General features: G+C 44.8%; 1 protein-coding gene across 9 annotated transcripts in view; it reads right to left on the reverse strand.

Annotated features, from left to right (window-relative positions):
• PLEKHA5 (pleckstrin homology domain containing A5) overlaps nt 1–19,561 on the reverse strand; it is a 90,636-nt gene that overhangs the window by 20,737 nt on the left and 50,338 nt on the right. For 3 of the 9 annotated variants that reach the window (XM_044281497.1, XM_044281492.1, XM_044281495.1), the window contains 11 exons: nt 15,756–15,839; nt 15,437–15,548; nt 15,161–15,265; nt 13,428–13,500; nt 11,103–11,203; nt 10,268–10,383; nt 9,508–9,981; nt 8,958–9,432; nt 6,737–6,820; nt 5,427–5,543; nt 2,477–2,530 (listed from right to left, as the gene is read on the reverse strand). In XM_044281497.1, coding sequence (XP_044137432.1) covers nt 2,477–2,530; nt 5,427–5,543; nt 6,737–6,820; nt 8,958–9,432; nt 9,508–9,981; nt 10,268–10,383; nt 11,103–11,203; nt 13,428–13,500; nt 15,161–15,265; nt 15,437–15,548; nt 15,756–15,839 — 1,795 coding nt within the window. Of the gene's footprint in view, nt 1–686; nt 1,115–2,476; nt 2,531–5,426; nt 5,544–6,736; nt 6,821–8,957; nt 9,433–9,507; nt 9,982–10,267; nt 10,384–10,843; nt 11,039–11,102; nt 11,204–13,427; nt 13,501–15,160; nt 15,266–15,436; nt 15,549–15,755; nt 15,840–19,561 lie in introns of those variants that run through there. The other 6 variants (XM_044281503.1, XM_044281501.1, XM_044281494.1 and 3 more) reach the window with 6 other exon arrangements.

Genomic DNA, 19,561 nt, shown 5'->3' on the forward strand with positions numbered 1-19,561 from the left:
CATTATTAGGCATTGTCCTGGTGTCCCTTTCCCGGAACTCAGGACATTTTGTTTATTCTCACCACCTAGTGTGACTCCCCTTGACCCTTGGGGCTCACTCTACGTTAATAAGGGTCAGCCCGAGGGGCCTCATCTGCCGCAATCCGCCTATTCGGCGGCTCACGTGTTCGTGGGGTCCCACGCGTGTCTGTCTGTTTCTGTTTGTAAGGGGCTTCATGTGTTTTTTAGTTGTACCATTAAAACTTGAATATTTTAGAATGTTACTGCCCCTTTAATTTTCAAATAATACGTTTTTCAGCAGTATCCAGGTGAGAGGTGCGGAAGCACCATTCTCCCTTGAAGGGACAACCCTTCCCTCTTTTTGCATTTTTGACAGGTTCCTTTTAAGTCAGATCCTTCTTATGCAGCTGGAGGGACTGTGCTAAATCTTGTCCTACAGTATTCAGCAAACCCATGTTCTGCATTCATGTCCAATTCCTTCAGAATCAGCTCTAAAAGCATTTAAACTATGTCATGCTGCATTCCTGCTGGACCCCAAAAATTGTGATCTTGATCACCCACCCAATCTCTTTCAGAAGACTGGCCACTGGTGACAAACAACTTGGGGTTTCAAGATATGCCACTTGGTTCAGCTGTCATCAGAAGTCTGGGGTAAGAGCTATGACCCTAACCCTGTTGGTCTACAGAAGGAGCAGACGATAAATCAGTGGTCACACACAACTAGCACACAGTGCAGGGTTTCCATCCAGTACTGGAGCAGATACATAGAGGAAGGGTAGTGATCATGGACAGCCCAACACACAAAGCAGCACAGTGAGGCTCGCATACGATGTTGCAGGGGGAAGAGCACTTTGCATATGAAGTCACTAAGGGAGGAACACTTTACATATGATATTGCAAGGGAAGGAGCACTTTGCATATGATGTCACTGTGGGAGGATCACTTCACATATGATGTCGTAAGCGGGTGCAGACTCTGCATATGAAGTGGCCAGGGTGACAATTGCAGATGAGGACGTTGTCCTGTGGCTTACTTGCTGGTATAGCTGTGGTCTAAGCGCCAAGTTCTCAATCATAGTGTGAACCATGCTGATTAACGGCTCATTGTCTTTCATCTATGTCAAACACGGAGGAGCACAAGGTTTAGTAGACAGCTGCAGCTGAAAGATGACAATCACAGCTACATAAACCATTTAACCCCCGAAAGCATCAGCTGTTGCTTCACCACCCTAGGGGGACACCATCATTACTCCTTATAGAGTCCACGCCAACCCTGGAAGGACAATGCACTGCGAAACACTAGGAACCCTGGGCTGATGTTACACTACCAGTGATAGAACAAAATCAAGGAATTTTGTATTATATCACAGATGACACAAGGGCTGGAGGAGCGCCAAGTATAATGCCCCAAGTGTGTCTTACTACCGCATGATGCAAATATGATCGGTGATGACCCAGCGGTGTGAGGGGATGACCCAGCGGTGTGAGGGGATGACCCAGCGGTGTGAGGGGATGACCCAGCGGTGTGAGGGGATGACCCAGCGGTGTGAGGGGATGACCCAGCGGTGTGAGGGGATGACCCAGCGGTCTGAGGGGATGACCCAGCGGTCTGAGGGGATGACCCAGCGGTCTGAGGGGATGACCCAGCGGTCTGAGGGGATGACCCAGCGGTCTGAGGGGATGACCCAGCGGTCTGAGGGGATGACCCAGCGGTCTGAGGGGATGACCCAGCGGTCTGAGGGGATGACCCAGCGGTCTGAGGGGATGACCCAGCGGTCTGAGGGGATGACCCAGCGGTCTGAGGGGATGACCCAGCGGTCTGAGGGGATGACCCAGCGGTCTGAGGGGATGACCCAGCGGTCTGAGGGGATGACCCAGCGGTGTGAGGGGATGATCCAGCGGTGTGAGGGGATGATCCAGCGGTGTGAGGGAGAACTGAGTTGATGACCATGAGAACTGAGTTGATGACCATGAGAACTGAGTTGATGACCATGAGAACTGAGTTGATGACCATGAGAACTGAGTTGATGACCATGAGAACTGAGTTGATGACCATGAGAACTGAGTTGATGACCATGAGAACTGAGTTGATGACCATGAGAACTGAGTTGATGACCATGAGAACTGAGTTGATGACCATGAGAACTGAGTTGATGACCAGGACAGTCATGAAAAGGCACACTAGCTAGTAGGTCCCCTTACACTTATTAACCATGTCCTCATGCAGAGACTCTAGATCCTCCCCTCCTGAATCTACCCTGAGAGTCTTCTCTTTAATGACTGCACCAGGTTAGAGCATGCACCACTAGGCTTACAGGTGGCTAATTAATAAGCAAATAAAAAAAGATAAAAAGCTGAATCTACAGAACAGGATTAACGATATCAGAATTCTGCTCAGGCACAGACATGGTTCAGCTCCAGTTCACAGAATGGAATCTAAACTTCACAAATACAAAGAAAAACCACCCAAATCCCACCTGGTGATCCACATAGATGAGGTTCCTTTGAAGATGATGTGAGAGAATCTCATTCTAGCAGCAACGGAGGGAGCATTAAAGAGTAGAGAAAGGACAGAGCAAGTTTACATCAAGACTAGACATCAGCAGGAAAACCAATACCTAGTATCAGCATGCATAGTAACTTCTACATGACGAATCACACATACTATCACACATGACAAACATAATATCAACCCCCTAAGACATAATACATAGTATCATCACCTTCACGTGACATACTATGCATCGTCTTTGAAAGCAATACATTTTTTGTTTCTGTTCGGTTATGTAAATAATTTTTCCTTTTAGGGCTTTATTTTTATATAGTATTTATTTTAGCTTGTCTTTTTTTCATACCCAGGAGTTTTCTGACTTTAACATAGATATCTGAGATCCCTGCTGATCAGGCCTTCTCTCCACCTCTCCTAGGCCAGTGATGACACGTTCATCGGTCACATGGCCTAGGCGCAGCTCAGTCTCATTCAAGTAAACGGGGCTGAGCTACGATAGCAGGCACAGCTACTGTACAATGTGTGACACTGGGAGGAGGCTGCAGCACCAAAGGAGCTCTGGTGGCCGCTGCGGCTTCCTCAATCAGCTGTTAAGTGGAAGTCCCAGTTTGTCAGACAACCCCCCCCCCCCCCTTGATCAGATAATGATGACCTATCCAGAGAATGGGTCATCAGTATAAAAAAAAAAAAAAAAAAAAAAAAAAAATCATAAAAACCCTTTAGTAAGAAAATACTTGTTTATGTATGTCCCCTTCCATAATAGGCATTTTGATATAGGGGAGATATGGGTTGTGTTTTCAATTTTAATTATTTATTTTACAATTTGTGTCTCCCCTTAAGATCATACAAGATTTTTGGGGGACATTACTGTTACTGCTGATATCTCCTGTAACTGGGGCCGACATAGAGAGGTTTTACAGCAGAATACTATGCTTTACAGCCTCACTGCAGGGCTGATCTGGGTCTTTTAAAGGGATTGTCCGGGTTCAGAGCTGAACCCGGACATCCCTCCATTTTCACCCAGGCAGCCCCCTGACTTGAGCATCGGAGCAGTTCATGCTCCGATGCTCTGCTTTGCCCTGCGCTAAATCGCGCAGGGCAAAGGCATTTTTTGGAGATCCGGTGACGTACCGGGGCTGCCAGGAAGCCAGATGATGTCACCGGCACTGATGGGCGGGATATAGTAAAGTAAAACAGCTAGGGCAGCGCTAAAGCGTGCAGCCACCCAACCTCTAGGACCCCAATTTTCTAGGACTGGAGCAGAAAGCTGCATTGCCACTTTCTGATCTGTATACACAGCGCAAAAAAAAAAAAAAGTATCTATGGCTTCTCTGTGGGTAATCCTGCTGTCACTTAGAGGAGACCCCCCCCACTCCTGCAGCTGCGAACTCTACAAGGAAGTTCAGAAAATCCCTTGCAGAGATAAGTGCCGACCGTCTAGACGAATATAGTTAATGGATAGTCAGCAAGCGGTTATAAAAAAATAAATAAAAAATAAAAATAAAAAAAAGGATATAGTCAAAAACACACACAAACTGGGGAATAAAAATGGCACTAGAAAAAATGCATGTGTCTTATTTTTCCCAATTTAGGTGAATCAATAAAACACTCCAACCGTGTGCAAGATACCCGTTAAAAAAATGCTAAAGTTATGAAAAACGCCCGATCACTCCATTCTTAAGCCTCATTCACACGTCCATGCTCAAATCCGTGAGCAGGTGGTCAGTGATGCATCAGTGAAGGATCTGTGTTGGGTTAGTGTGTCTGTGTTTTGCTGTCCGTGTTGCATCCGTGTTTCACTGACACTGAACAGCTGAAAAATAATTTTCAAAACATCTCTTCCTAATGATCTGTGATACGCGGTTGCAACACGGATGGTATCCATGTTGCATCCCTGGTTTTCACAGACCCATAGACTATAATGGACGTGAGGGATCCGTGAACACGGACAAAACAGAGCATGTATCCGTGCTAAAAACACTGACCCACGGACTGTGCTAAAACACTGATGTCTGAATACACACATTAAAATGAATGGGGACGTGTGCTGTTCATGGAGAACATGTACAGCACACGTCCGTGAGACACTGACGTGTGAACGAGGCTTTATGGAGAAGACTTCAACACCTATGATGAAGTTGTCTTCCCCCACAATGGAGAGAGACACCTCGAGCTGATCTCCTTGGATCTCCCAGACACACCACCTTCAGTCCCTTTGAACTGATGGACACTGTTCTGGTGTCTTACCACATCTTCTGATTCTGTATTATCTTGTAATGGATGATCTGACTAGGAAAAAGCTCTGCGCTAAAGTCCTGGCAGCCATGGTAAAGTGTAGTGGGGAGCAGTATACTTACCGTCCGTGCGGCTCCCGGGGCGCTCCAGAGTGACGGCAGGGTGCCCCATGCGCATGGAGCGCTCTGACGTCATTCTGGAGCGCCCCGGGAGCAGCACGGACTGTAAGTATACCGCTCCCCACTACTACTATGGCAACCAGGACTTTAATAGCGTCCTGGCTGCCATAGTAACACTGAACGCATTTTAAAGACGGATCCATCTTCAAATGCTTTCAGTACACTTGCGTTTTTCCGGATCCGGCGTGTAATTCCGGCAAGTGGAGTACACGCCGGATCCGGACAACGCAAGTGTGAAAGAGGCCTAAGGTTTCCAGCAGCCCCAAGTGACTGGCTCAGAGGTGGACTACCCTTTAAATAAAGAAAACTTCTGCACAGTCCTGTATATGAGCTGCAAGAAACCATGAAACATGTCCCCCAGGAGTCCAGTGCAAGGGGTGCATCACACAGTCACACTCCAGGGCATACTCCCCCAGCCCCCTATCTCGCAGATGACACACTAGAATATGGAGTCACTACATGCAGGATGGTGGAACGTGTTGAGCTGCCATTGTTAATGCTGACCTTTGGGCTACAAGCCTGCTTTAAATGCAAGAGCTGGGTTAAGGTGTGTTCCCGGATACTGCTCAGCTCCGCTTGCTGTCTCCGCAGTTTGATTAATAAGATTGTCAGCTCCTCAGGCTGGAGTGCAGCATAAAGAAGGGAAGAGATGTTAATCTCAGTGTCCGACATCTCCCACACAGCTCAGAAGAAAAATGCATCACTGAAGAGAAATACAACTATCTAGATGCTACAACTGGAGCAGAAACTGGCGGAGCTACGTAGAGTGCCTCTTCCCAACCATGTAACACCAAGTACTAGCGTCCCTCAGGACGCACTAGGTGTGAAGTGCAGCAGATGTGTCCGTGCTCTCCTCCTACAAAACACCTGCAGATCCTGATCACCGTTTCCAACAACAAGACAAGACATTTTATTCTTACAAGTGATCATGTCCTGGAGGAATTCAACAGATCTCCCAGGAGCTTATCAGAGAGATATACCGCCTAAGTTCTCTTATCTGGGAGTTGTATATTTGGAATGACCCTCATCTTTATTTTGAAGATATACCTCTAGTTCTTTATCTGGGGCTGTTTATCTGGGGCATGTAGCCCCTCGTTCTCTATCTGGGGCATGTAGCCCCTCGTTCTCTATCTGGGCTGTATATCTGGGACATGTACCCCCTAGTTCGCTACCTGGGGCTGTTTATCTGGGGCATGTACCCCCTAGTTCGCTACCTGGGGCTGTTTATCTGGGGCATGTACCCCCTAGTTCTCTACCTGGGGCTGTTTATCTGGGGCATGTACCCCCTAGTTCTCTACCTGGGGCATGTACCCCCTAGTTCTCCATCTTGGGCTGTGTATTGGGAATGAACCTCAGAGAGGTAGTTCTCTTATCTGGGAAGCTATGTATTGGTAATGTCCCCCCTCTTGACTACACTGTGACTGGGAGATGTGTATGGGGAATTACCCCCAGCTGGTTAACTGAGAGATGTACCCTCTAGCTCTATATCTGTGGAGGCTGTGTATCAAGGGATGTTCCCCCACCGATTCTCTGGGAGATGTACCCCTAGTTGCCTATCTTGGGGCTGTGTATAAAGCTTGTACTCCCCCTCCCATTTATCTGGGAAATGTACATTTGGTGGTGTCCCCTTTGTGTATCTGAGGTGCAGGTCATTACTCTGGAGCAGCTACCGAAATACATGGCCCCCTGTGTTGACAGCAGCTGGACCCCAGACCAGCTGTCATGCTTGTATTATTTCCAGGAGTCGGGGCAGATTGTGTATGGTAGCGGAGCTGGGAGTAAACGCTGCTATTACAGATAAATGCACCACTCACAGTTTTGCCTTGAAGACCCTGTGGTGTAATGGGCTGTACAGACAATCCTGCCGGCACTGACCTTCTCTCAGCAGCAAAGGCGAGCTGTAGAAACACAAGGTATTCTCATCAACCTGACCGCAAGCGCCATACATACACAAGAGCCAGGAGACAAGGGGTACAGGACCACTTTAGAGATTATCACTGCAGGGAAACAGAGTCCGCAAGATGTCCTAACAAACTACGGGATGGGAAATATATATATATAGCTGCTTCACTATACAGGTTATATAAGGGGGTATAGTGCTGTCCAGTGATCCATATACAGTATCCAGGAAATATTATACTACCCCGTATATAGGATATCATATACTACTTGCCATATATATTACATTACATGGTACGTATGGATTATTATACAGGACATGAGATCACTGCTCTCCGGGCGTAAGTTATATTATGCAGCAATGACATCTCCTTTTTCAGATATCAGTTATATGAAATGTGAAATAACTTCAGATATAGTTACACAACAGCGGGCATCACTGCTCTTCAGATATAAGCTGTATTATACAAGCAGTGACATAGATAAAACATCACATAAAAAGAGGTGCTGCTTACACAGCCTGTCACCAATGGCATCGGACCACAGTGATGATATTATCTATAGAAGTTCCACAGTAATATGTCCCACCGATCAGCTGTTTGAGAAGGGGCTGAGCTGTACCTAGGCCACGTGACTGAAGGTCGTGATGTCGGTGGCCTAGGGTAAGCAGCAAGAAGGCCACAGCACTCACAGGAGCACCAGTGCCCTCTCAAACAGCTGATCAGCAGGGGTCCCAGGTGTGGGACTCCCACCGATCAGATGCCGATAACCTATCCAGAGGACAGGTCATCATTTACAAAGAGTTGGCTTAAGGCTGAAGACCACGGATACACTAAAATGATGCAAATAATGCTGATATGAATTAACTTGTTCAAAAGGAGAACTCAGCAGCCTCTCTTTAGGTGACTTTTTATGTCTTGTGATATTTTATCCATATTTTTATTTATTTTGACATGTTCTATTTATTATAAAGGAGACAAACATCACCATTCTGCAGATATATAATATTATACAGGTGGTGACATCACTGCTCTTCAGATATAAGTTGTGTTATGCAGCAAAGACATCAACTTTCTCCAGATGTAATTTATATTATACAGAAGGTGACATCACTAGTCCAGATACAAGTTACATTATAAAGGATGCAATCATCACCACTCTTACTGTACAGCAGCGACATAACCTCTCCAGATATATTATATTCTACAACAGTGACATCACTACTCTCCAGATATATACTGTACAGCAGCGACATCACCTCTCCAGATATATTATATTCTACAACAGTGACATCACCACTCTCCAGATATATACTGTACAGCAGTGACATCACCTCTACATAAAATGACGGCACCATTCTCCAGATGTTATATTATACTGTATGGCAGTGACATCACCACTCTCCAGATGTTATATTCTACAAAGGTGATAGCACCACCCTCCAGAAATGTTATATTATACTGTAAGGCAGTGACATCACCGCTCTCCAGATATTATATTCTACAGTAGTGACATCACCACCCTTCAGAAATGTTATATTATACTGTACGGCAGTGACATCACCGCTCTCCAGATATGTTATATTCCACAGCAGTGACATTATTGCTCTCCAGATGTGTTATACTATACTATACAACAGTGACTTCATCACTCTCCAGATACAAGTTATATTATGCAGCAGTGACATCACTGCTCTCCAGATATTCCAGTAAGTTATATTCCACAGCAGTGACGTCACCACTCTCCAGATATGTTATAATCTATAGTAGTGACATCATCGCTCTCCAGATACGTTCTATTATATGGGAGGTGACATCAATGCTCTCCAAATCTATAAGTTACACTCTACAGCACTTACATCACTCCTCTCCAGATATTCCGGTAAGTTATATTATACAGCTGTGACATCACTGCTCTCCAGATATAAGTTACTGTATATTATATAACAGTGAGATCTCAGTCTCCAAAGTTAAGTTATAAAGCAGTGACATCACTGCTCTTCAGGTATTATACACGTGGTGACATCACAACACTCTAAAAAGAAGTTATAAAGATGGTGACATAACCAGTCTCCAGATTTAAGTTATATTATACAGCAAATATATATTTAGTGCTGTATAGAGATGCAGTTCTCACCTTATTGGACTGTGGCTTCTGTCTGCGTTCTATAGTCAGGTCACCCCTCTGCACCGGCGAGGACACTTCTGATCGGTAGGCTCGGTGAGGGGAATATGTGTGGTAGCCAGAGATGGAGCCATGAGATGGTGACATAGGGATGGAGTGAATGGTCTGATCAGAGATATGAACCATGGTCTTGGGACTGGTCAGAGAAGAGTGTCGCCGCAGAGTGCTCTGTTTATTGTAAAACTGCCTTTGTTGCCATTCATACAGCTGCCACATGGTATCATCCCGCACTGACCTCCGCTTCTCCTCCAGCGGGGCCGTTACCGGGACCAATGTCCGTTCATATAGCATGCCAGTGGTGCTGCAGACACTGTCTGGTCGTGTCTTGAGATTCCGCGGCAGCGTCTTGTATCCCTCAGGGTAACGTGGCACCACCGGAGCCCGGTAGCTTGGCATATTCCGGGGTAATGTCTGATAGGACATGACACTGTGTGAAAATAGAAAACCATGAGATACAAGACGTCAGTGGTATTATACAAGCCAAGACGACCCCCTAACTCACCCGCCAGTATCCTCCTCTGGACTCTTCTCTCTCTGCGTTCGGATCCACTGCTCAAGCTGCAGCATGGAGTTGGTTCGCTGGATGGCTCTGTCAGTCTCAACCTGCTGGGACACAACACTTCTCTGGTGACCCCTGAAGTCCATCTCTGAGAGGTGACCCTGCCCATCGTGTAATCTGCTCTCTGGGCCATTCACGTGGGTTGCTCTGTACTGTGCAGTGTTTGCCGCCAGGAAGTCATAGTCAGATATGTAGGAGTGATGCTTCACGCTGCTTATCTTGGTTAGAGGGCGCTCCTGGCCATCCTTCTGGAATCCATACTTCTCAGCTTCTCGAAACACTTTTTCCTCCCCTCTGTTGATCATCATCTCTTGATTCTTCTGGTTGTTGTTGGTCTCTGGTCGGATCAATAGTCTTTGGTTGGCCACATGGTTGATTTCTTGTGGGGGAGGGTGATCAAGTTTAGTGATATCCGTTCTGAAGAGAAACATGGGTTAATATGACTGCCCTGGAAAAATCACAAAAAAACGCCCATCCTGCCACTCTGCAGCCTCAGCACATGAGAAACCCCAAGATGCCTGTGGGAAATACCTGTGGTCACTTCCCGAAATGATTCCTATACTCACATCATCTGTAATCATCATGTGGTGGATCCCAAAATATTCAGCCTATAGTACATGATTCCAGAACATCCTATGCTAATACTGACTTGGGTATACTCCTGCCCCAAGTATACACACTGTATACAGCAGGCTACACATACCGTTTTGCAGGCTCAGAGTGTAAGAGGGAGGCCGCAGTCATCACCCTCATCCATATGTCCATCTCTTTACTGGTGTCACAGCAGAAATAATAGGTCCTCATGTTTGAGTGCGCTGCCTGATGGAAGGGATAGGGGAGTGATAGAAACAGTTATATCTCTGGAAAAAAAAGAAAAGACACAATCAGTGGGCAATCTATGATAGCCCTGCAGATGGCATTGGGTGCATCACTCATTATTTGTCTAGGGAGAGGAAGTCTCTTAACATGACAGGACTAAACCGAGGCAGCAGGGTCTACTGCAGGTCACGTTGACCTCTTATGTAGGGAGCAGTTTGTGGGCCTCTGTGCTGTTAGTAGGCGGTCAGGCTGGGTTGTAGGGCTCCTGTACCATTATTTTGAGGGTCCGGTGGTGGCGCCCCTTTGCTGTTAGGGAATCAGCATATGAGGCCCCTTTGCCATTATGTACGGTATCAGGTTTGTGGGGACCCTGTGTCATTACATACATTATCAGCTTGTGGGGCCTCTCTGCAGTTATGTAAGGGGTCAGCTTCTGAAGCCCCTGTGAATTTGAACTCACCATGACAAAGTGATGCAGAGATCTTCTTTTTCCTCATGAGACTTGTAACTCATATCAAACCCCAAGGAAAGAAGAGACAGAGATCCTTAATATATAGAGACATAGTCTATAGTCAGACATGAATGATTGTATTACTACTCCCATTATTCCACCTCTGACTTCACCTATGAACAGGCTCTGCAGAGGCTGCACACTAAGAAACCCCCCAAGAGGGCGATAACATCCTTCTACATGAGGTACAGCCTAGAGACACTCTCACCTTGAAGGCATGAGCGCGGTTAATATGGTCATCTGCAGTTACCAGTGATATCTGGAAGCTGGGAAGTAAGATACTGCCAAGGACACCTTCCTCCTTATCATCTGCAGAAACAAAATAGGCAGTCACCTCCAGACCCCCTCTCAGGGTGACAATCCAACAACTTACCACCTTTCCTCCAGTTACCAGAGGCTTCGATATTGAAAACGTGTGGAGACTGGAGACAAAACATTGGAAACATGGCCACAAACCCACAGATCATTCAGTGTGTGAATAGTCCAGGTGCAGACATACATGGACTGTCAAGTGGATCAATGTCATTTATCAACAGGATAAGTAATTAATGTATGATCACCCAAAATTTGACCATGCTAATCCCACTTAAAACAATGGGAGCCCCTAAGTCCGTTTGGGGATAGAACAGTAGTGCACATGCACACGACCACCACTCCAATGGTTTATTTAGCACAGTTTTTATTTTAAATTTTTCACGGTGTTCATCTGAGGGGTTAGGTCATGAGATATTTTTATAAAGCTGGTCGATACGGACGTGGCGATACCTAATATGTATACTTTTTTTTATTTATGTAAGTTTTACACAATAATATCATTTTTGAAACAAAAATAAATAAATGATGTTTTAGTGTCTCCATGTCTGAGAGCCATAGTTTTTTCAGTTTTTGGACGATTATCTTAGGTAGGGTCTCATTTTTTTGCGGGATGAGATGACGGTTTGATTGGCACTATTTTGGGGTGCATATGACTTTTTGATCGCTTGCTATTACACTTTTTGTGATGCAAGGTGACAAAAAATGGTTTATTTAGCACAGTTTTATTTTTGTTAATTTTTTTACGGTGTTCATCTGAGGGGTTAGGTCATGTGATATGTTTATAGAGCCGGACGATACGAATGCAGTGATACCAAATATGTATACTTTTTATTTATTTATGTAAGTTTTACACAATAACAGCTTTTTTCAAACAAAAAAAAAAATGAGGTTTTAGTGTCTCCATATTCTGAGCCATAGTTTTTGAATTTTTTGGGCGATTGTCTCAGGTAGGGGCTCATTTTTTGCGGGATGAGGCGACGGTTAGATTGGTACTATTTTGGTGGGAAAACGCCTTTTTGATCGCTTGCTGTTGTACTTTTTGTGATGTAAGGTGACAATTTTATTTTTAATTTAGCACAGTTTTTATTTTTTACAGTGTTTATCTGAGGGGTTAGGTCATTTTATATGTTTATAGAGCCGGTCGATACGGACGCGGAGATACCTAATAGGTATACTTATTTTATTATAAAAAAAATTATTCCCTATTTTTTTTTTTACTTTATTTGGGAAAAATGAAGTTTGTTTACTTTTACTTGAAACTTAATTTTTTTTGGGGGGGGACTTTATTTTTTCAACTTTTTTGGGATTTCAACTTTTGGGGGTCTAATCCCTTTTACAATGCATTCCAATACTTCTGTATTGGAATGCATTGGCTGTATGAGTAATACTGTGTGTATTACTCAAACAGCTTTCGGGGCCTGTGAGATCCAGGGGGCTGGATCTCACAGGCACGTCACCGGAAGGCAGCGCAATGCCTTCTTTAGACATTGCGCTGCCTTCCATGCCATCGGGTCCCCCCTATAGCCGCATGGGGACCCGATGGCACCGCCCGCCGCCGCAACTTAGAAAAGCCGCAAACCGCAGGTCTGAATTGACATGGGGGGAAGTGGGTGTCACGGGACCCCCCCGGGCATTTAGCCGAGGTGCCTGCTCAATTATTTGAGCAGGCACCAGCTTACGCCCTGGTACGCCCTGTGTCCTTAAGTACCAGGACATAAGGGCATACCTGTACGCTCTGTGTCCTGAAGAGGTTAAAGACCGGAGTAGATGCTTTCCACCACATTTATTAAGTGATTATACACAAGGGTCACGGCTTAGCAGGAAAGGACTGGGGCTTTATCAGAAATGGCTCGGCTTAATATGCACCAAAATTGTACAAAAACTTTGGCCCAAAATTCTACTGCAATAAAAGCCAGCCTAATTGTTAGTATAAAGTTACACATATGTAAAGATAAACCAAATTCAGATTGAAGATCAGTAGCCCACTGCAGCAACACTGCCATTTCCATCAGCAACGCCATGTCCACTACCATCATCCACAAGTAAGATGCCTATGGTCACAATTCCATGGCAACGTCCTTGCAACCGCAGTGGTCATGTCACTCACTGGAGCCAGAAAGAGCTATGACAAATGCTAAGACAAGTAAACAGGTAATATCCCTTTAACCGTTCTCCCTATTAGGGTATAGATTATTTTAAAGCTGGGCCAGGGGCTTACCTCTGTAATAGAAGAGACACAGGTCCGAAAGCACAAACCAGCGCTTCTTCCATAACTTCATCCCCGAATTGGCCTGCAAAAAAACATCACAAGGAGCTTATTAGAGAGAAAGCTTGTCCTGTAAAGTGGAGCGAGTGTCCAGATTAGGAGGGAAAAGCTTCATCCACCTTTGGTGATTGTGGTTCTGCTACCACTTTAGGTAGCACCAGAGCGAAGGGTGACAAACACATCAAGTCCCAGGTCCTCTCATCAATGGCCTAGAGCTGGAGATGTACTGCAGCTGTGATGCATGCTGGCAGTGACGGGGTTACAGAGAAGCTTCTACAACCTCTGGTAATTAGCGCTTCGCACAGGTTCAGCAGCAGGTGTTGCTGACACGTTGTGTGAACACCATCCCTACAGTGACGCTGCCAGATTAACCCCTCTGTTGTCAGTCTACTGTCACCCCAACAGAATCAGCACTCGTCAACATTGAAAAATGACAACACCAAGAAGGACAAGCTGTAAGAACAAACAAATAAAAAAAGTAGCAGGTGTCGCTAAGAACTGTAAATTATATAAAAAAATTTTTTTAGCAGGTAGCTCCAATCTGTGGCATGTGGGAGGAGCATAAAATGCAAATTGAAAGCAAAGGTTTTTTAGTCACATGAAACCTCCAAAATGGGATCACGTAGTGTGGGATGATTGTGCGATGCCTCCTGTTCATCTATGTGCCAGCCATCACTTGTCCCAATCTGGGAGGGACCGAATCCTTGAACCGAGACACCTTGGTTTATTACTCTGGTAGATCGTTACATGCCTAGGCCGAGATGTCAGCACTGTTCTATGCTGTGTATACCATGGTTGGGATAACAATGACAAACTGGAACGCCAGCAAGAGGTGCACAGAGGTGAACTTCTGCACAGATTGATCATCTGCTTGGAGGAATGGAGCACAGTGATCTATTCTGTACTGCAAGTGAAATTGGACGTCACATCCCAAGCCCAGGGCGGCAAACAGTGTCTACACAAACCATCAGAAGCCGCTTGCACAACATTGGGCTGCGATCCAGACAGCCAGCTACAGATGTTCCATCTACCTTACACTGCCGCTGTCAAAGGCTATCATGGCGCACAGCAAGATGGCACTAGAGGCTGGAATGGAGATCTAACCTCTTCAGTGACATGTCCTGCTTTGGTCTCAGGTGCAATGATAGCTGGAGATTGTTCTGGAGGCCATGTAGGCAATGCCATGAAGAGGCCTTTACAAGGGTCCTAATCCCAGGATTATGATGTGGGGTGGCATAATGTATAATTAGCTAGACCCCTCTAGTCTTCATTTTAGCTATACTAACAGCTCAGCATTACATGGATTTAATTGTGGAACCAATCTTGATGATTTGTGTGCCCAAGTGCTTTCAGTGTGGCAGAACATTTATCAGAAAACCATTAATAACCTCATTGATAGCATGCCAAGGCGTGTAAGTGCATGTATTTCTGCATGTTGTGCTCATACTCTATACTGAATAAATAGAGAGGTTTTGAATATTTTGATTCAATTTTTTTATCTTTTGCATATGATTAACATGTCTATACATCCTGTGATTTCCATAATTCCATGACTTTTCCTTCTTGGTTTAAACGTTGAGTGTATTATTACATGGCTGATGCAGAACAAGCACATATCATTGACCACCAATCTGTGTGGAGCTAAAAGTACTGACAGATGGGTAAATATAACACTTGTGACATACCTTTTTATACAGCCAGCCATGCATCGTCACAGGGGCATTGGGGTTTCTCTTTATGGAATTTGATCTTTTCCCAAAGTTGTGAAGCTTCCCGGAGGATCTCGAGGGCTGAGGAGAAGAACCAAGTGTAAGAAATATCCTAGGCATAAACCCTGGTTATAGTGCCCCACACGTCATACACTGACCCACACATGCAGCAGAACAGCAAAAGGACACGGACACTACAGATGAGAGCGAGCGTGTCACCCTAGATAGGGGGCTGGTGGGGAGGAAACTCACCCTGGATACAGGGCTAGTGGGGTTTGCAGTGGGCATAGTGTTGCAGTTGGAGTGGTCACTCGTCATGCTGACCGTTCTGTCCTTTGTCTCCTGAGACGTCATCGCTGATGGCCTTAAAAAAAAACAAAAAAAAAAAACACTTTCATCGGATCATAGAGATTCATCATATAACTTTAGCTAACCATCCCCTCCTATAGGTGGCATACGAGGTGCTGAGGAAAGGGGGGCTTCACAGTGGGGTGATTAGTCCAGAGACTCCAAAACATAATAAAACCGTCTAGTGGGTCAGAAAAATAAAGGATGAAGAGTTAATACTCACTGGTCATTCACCACAAAGATGCAGTTGTCCTGGGAGGGTTGGCCGCTCACCGGGTGCTTACAGGTCACTTTCCGCTCATTGTGGCTGCAAGAAAACACCAGAAACTTTAAGAGAGAAGGAATCCAATATGGAGCATGAGTACAGGAAGCGGGGTGTCTGCAGCCACATAACGAAACTATGGCGCCAAAGAGGAACGAAAACTATATGTTGTGCAACGGCCTTACTACTGGCAACAAAACAGAAAGTCACAAGCACCATGTAGGACATGATCATAATATATTTCAAATATACTGAATGAAGCGTCAGATGACCAAATGTCTGCGTGTTTCTGACATGGTGGAGGTTACGGCGTTATAATCCAATTATTTTTACTTCTGTGCTCATCAACACATTACCAGAACAGAGGACCACGCTACCCTGACCATTTACAGATGTAGGATAGGATGTACCGTGTACGGCTGTAGGACATGCAGGGTGTGTGGAAAGCTGGGTGACAGTAAAAGCGAGGTCTAGTGGTCCTGGTCCTGTGCTGATCATTTCACTTCCTGGAAACTTGAGAACCCACCAGACCAAAGTCCCATACATGGCTGTCTTATCATGACATATTAAACGCGGGATGCAACACAACTTCACCGACATCTGAGGAGAAGGATAAGGATGAGGGTAGTAGTACACCTAACAAACCAGATGGCCGTAAAAAGGGGAGCAGACGGCCTCTGGATTATAATGACAGAATGCTGCCTCATGTCTCAAGGTTTGGCAGAGATTTCATAGAACTTCTTGGTTAAATCGGCGCCGGCAAAGAACCCACAAAGAATCTGTAGGCAGAAAATCCGCCAACACCAATAAAACCCCACACAAAATAAATTCGGTCCACACAGCAGCAGCAGCAACGCACAATGAAATATCACTGTCACATTGTGTCTTATACTCTAGTCACATTCAGAGCTGCAGTTGCTAGTCTGTATCATACTCAAGTCTCATCTAAGGTGCAGTTACAATTATGCGGTTACATCATGTCTTACACTCCAGAGCTGCATTTACAATTCTTCTGCGGCATAATGTCATACTCCAGTCCCATCCACAGCTGCATTCACAATTCTGCTTACATAATGTCTTAGGTTTTCCTTGCTGACAGTCAACTGCTCGTTCAGTGAAGGAGACATTTACATGCAGCGATCTCCTTCACTGTCCCTCGTCCTCATACAGAACTATGGTTTTTGGGCAGCAGAACATTGTTTAGACAGCAAAATCTGCTGCCCATGAACTGATTGGTGGTGCCTGCACGAACCACAATCACCTGATGAATGAGTGTTTCACTCACTCATTGGGTGATCGGCAGCACATTTACACGGGCAGATTGTCGGGAAGGAGCGTTTGCAGGAATAATCATTCCCAATAACTGGCTTGTGTAAATCTCCCTTATACCCCAGTCATATCCCCAGCTGCATTCACAATACCAGCAGTGGACAAAGCTAATTTATCTCTGGGAGAATTAAGATCTTAATCAGGTAAATGAACTATACAGTTAACGGAAGGAAGTCAATTACTAACCTGGAGGACACTTTGGCGCCAATTACATGGCACACTCTCCAAAATTAATTAGCATCTATTTTACATTCAGGAACCGATGAAGGGAGAAAGCAGCAGAAAGATTGGAGATCACACCTGTAATGGTGGCCATCAGCAGTGAGAGCTCAAACAGGTCAATCCTCAGAATAAGACTACTCGGGAGGGCGGTGTGTTTAGGGAGATTTTATATTTTAGGGAGAAATGCTCATCAGTCACACTATAATTAGGGGCGGTCAACGTGGTGGTACAAAAATGACTGGGTAATAGCGTTAGCAAGTAGTGGTGGCATATAAATGGCTAGGTAATCGTGTTGGTACATCGATGGTTGAGTAACAGCATCAGCAGCGGTGGTATATATATATGGTTGAGTAACAGCATCAGCAGGGGTGGTATATATATATATATGGTTGGGTAATGGTGGTGGTATATATATATATATATGGTTGGGTAATGGTGGTGGTGGTGGTATATATATATATATATATATATATGGTTGGGTAATGGTGGTGGTATATATATATATATATATATATATATATATATATATATATATATATATATATATATATATATATATATGGTTGGGTAATGGTGGTGGTATATATATACACAGGTCCTTCTAAAAAAATTAGCATATTGTGATAAAGTTCATTATTTTCTGTAATGTACTGATAAACATTAGACTTTCATATATTTTAGATTCATTACACACCAACTGAAGTAGTTCAAGCCTTTTGTTGTTTTAATATTGATGATTTTGGCATACAGCTCATGAAAACCCCAAATTCCTATCTAAAAAAATTAGCATATCATGAAAAGGTTCTCTAAACGAGCGATTAACCTAATCATCTGAATCAACCAATTAACTCTAAACACCTGCAAAAGATTCCTGAGGCTTTTAAAAACTCCCAGCCTGGTTCATTACTCAAAACCGCAATCATGGGTAAGACTGCCGACCTGACTGCTGTCCAGAAGGCCATCATTGACACCCTCAAGCAAGAGGGTAAGACACAGAAAGAAATTTCTGAACGAATAGGCTGTTCCCAGAGTGCTGTATCAAGGCACCTCAGTGGGAAGTCTGTGGGAAGGAAAAGGTGTGGCAGAAAACGCTGCACAACGCGAAGAGGTGACCGGACCCTGAGGAAGATTGTGGAGAAGGACCAATTCCAGACCTTGGGGGACCTGCGGAAGCAGTGGATTGAGTCTGGAGTAGAAACATCCAGAGCCACCGTGTACAGGCGTGCGCAGGAAATGGGCTACAGGTGCCGCATTCCCCAGGTCAAGCCACTTTTGAACCAGAAACAGCGGCAGAAGCGCCTGACCTGGGCTACAGAGAAGCAGCCCTGGACTGTTGCTCAGTGGTCCAAAGTACTTTTTTCGGATGAAAGCAAATTTTGCATGTCATTCACAAATCAAGGTGCCAGAGTCTGGAGGAAGACTGGGGAGAGGGAAATGCCAAAATGCCTGAAGTCCAGTGTCAAGTACCCACAGTCAGTGATGGTCTGGGGTGCCATGTCAGCTGCTGGTGTTGGTCCACTGTGTTTTATCAAGGGCAGGGTCAATGCAGCTAGCTATCAGGAGATTTTGGAGCACTTCATGCTTCTATTTGCTGAAAAGCTTTATGGAGATGAAGATTTCATTTTTCAGGACGACCTGGCACCTGCTCACAGTGCCAAAACCACTGGTAAATGGTTTACTGACCATGGTATTACTGTGCTCAATTGGCCTGCCAACTCTCCTGACCTGAACCCCATAGAGAATCTGTGGGATATTGGGAAGAGAAAGTTGAGAGATGCAAGACCCAACACTCTGGATGAGCTTAAGGCCGCTATCGAAGCATCCTGGGCCTCCATAACACCTCAGCAGTGCCACAGGCTGATTGCCTCCATGCCACGCCGCATTGAAGCAGTCATTTCTGCAAAAGGATTCCCAACCAAGTATTGAGTGCATAACTGAACATAATTATTTGAAGGTTGACTTTTTTTGTATTAAAAACACTTTTCTTTTATTGGTCGGATGAAATATGCTAATTTTTTTAGATAGGAAATTTGGGTTTTCATGAGCTGTATGCCAAAATCATCAATATTAAAACAATAAAAGGCTTGAACTACTTCAGTTGGTATGTAATGAATCTAAAATATATGAAAGTCTAATGTATATCAGTACATTACAGAAAATAATGAACTTTATCACAATATGCAATTTTTTTTTAGAAGGACCTGTATATGGTTGGG

Source organism: Bufo gargarizans, chromosome 2, assembly GCF_014858855.1.
Source record: "Bufo gargarizans isolate SCDJY-AF-19 chromosome 2, ASM1485885v1, whole genome shotgun sequence".
Taxonomy (NCBI): Eukaryota; Metazoa; Chordata; class Amphibia; order Anura; family Bufonidae; genus Bufo; species Bufo gargarizans.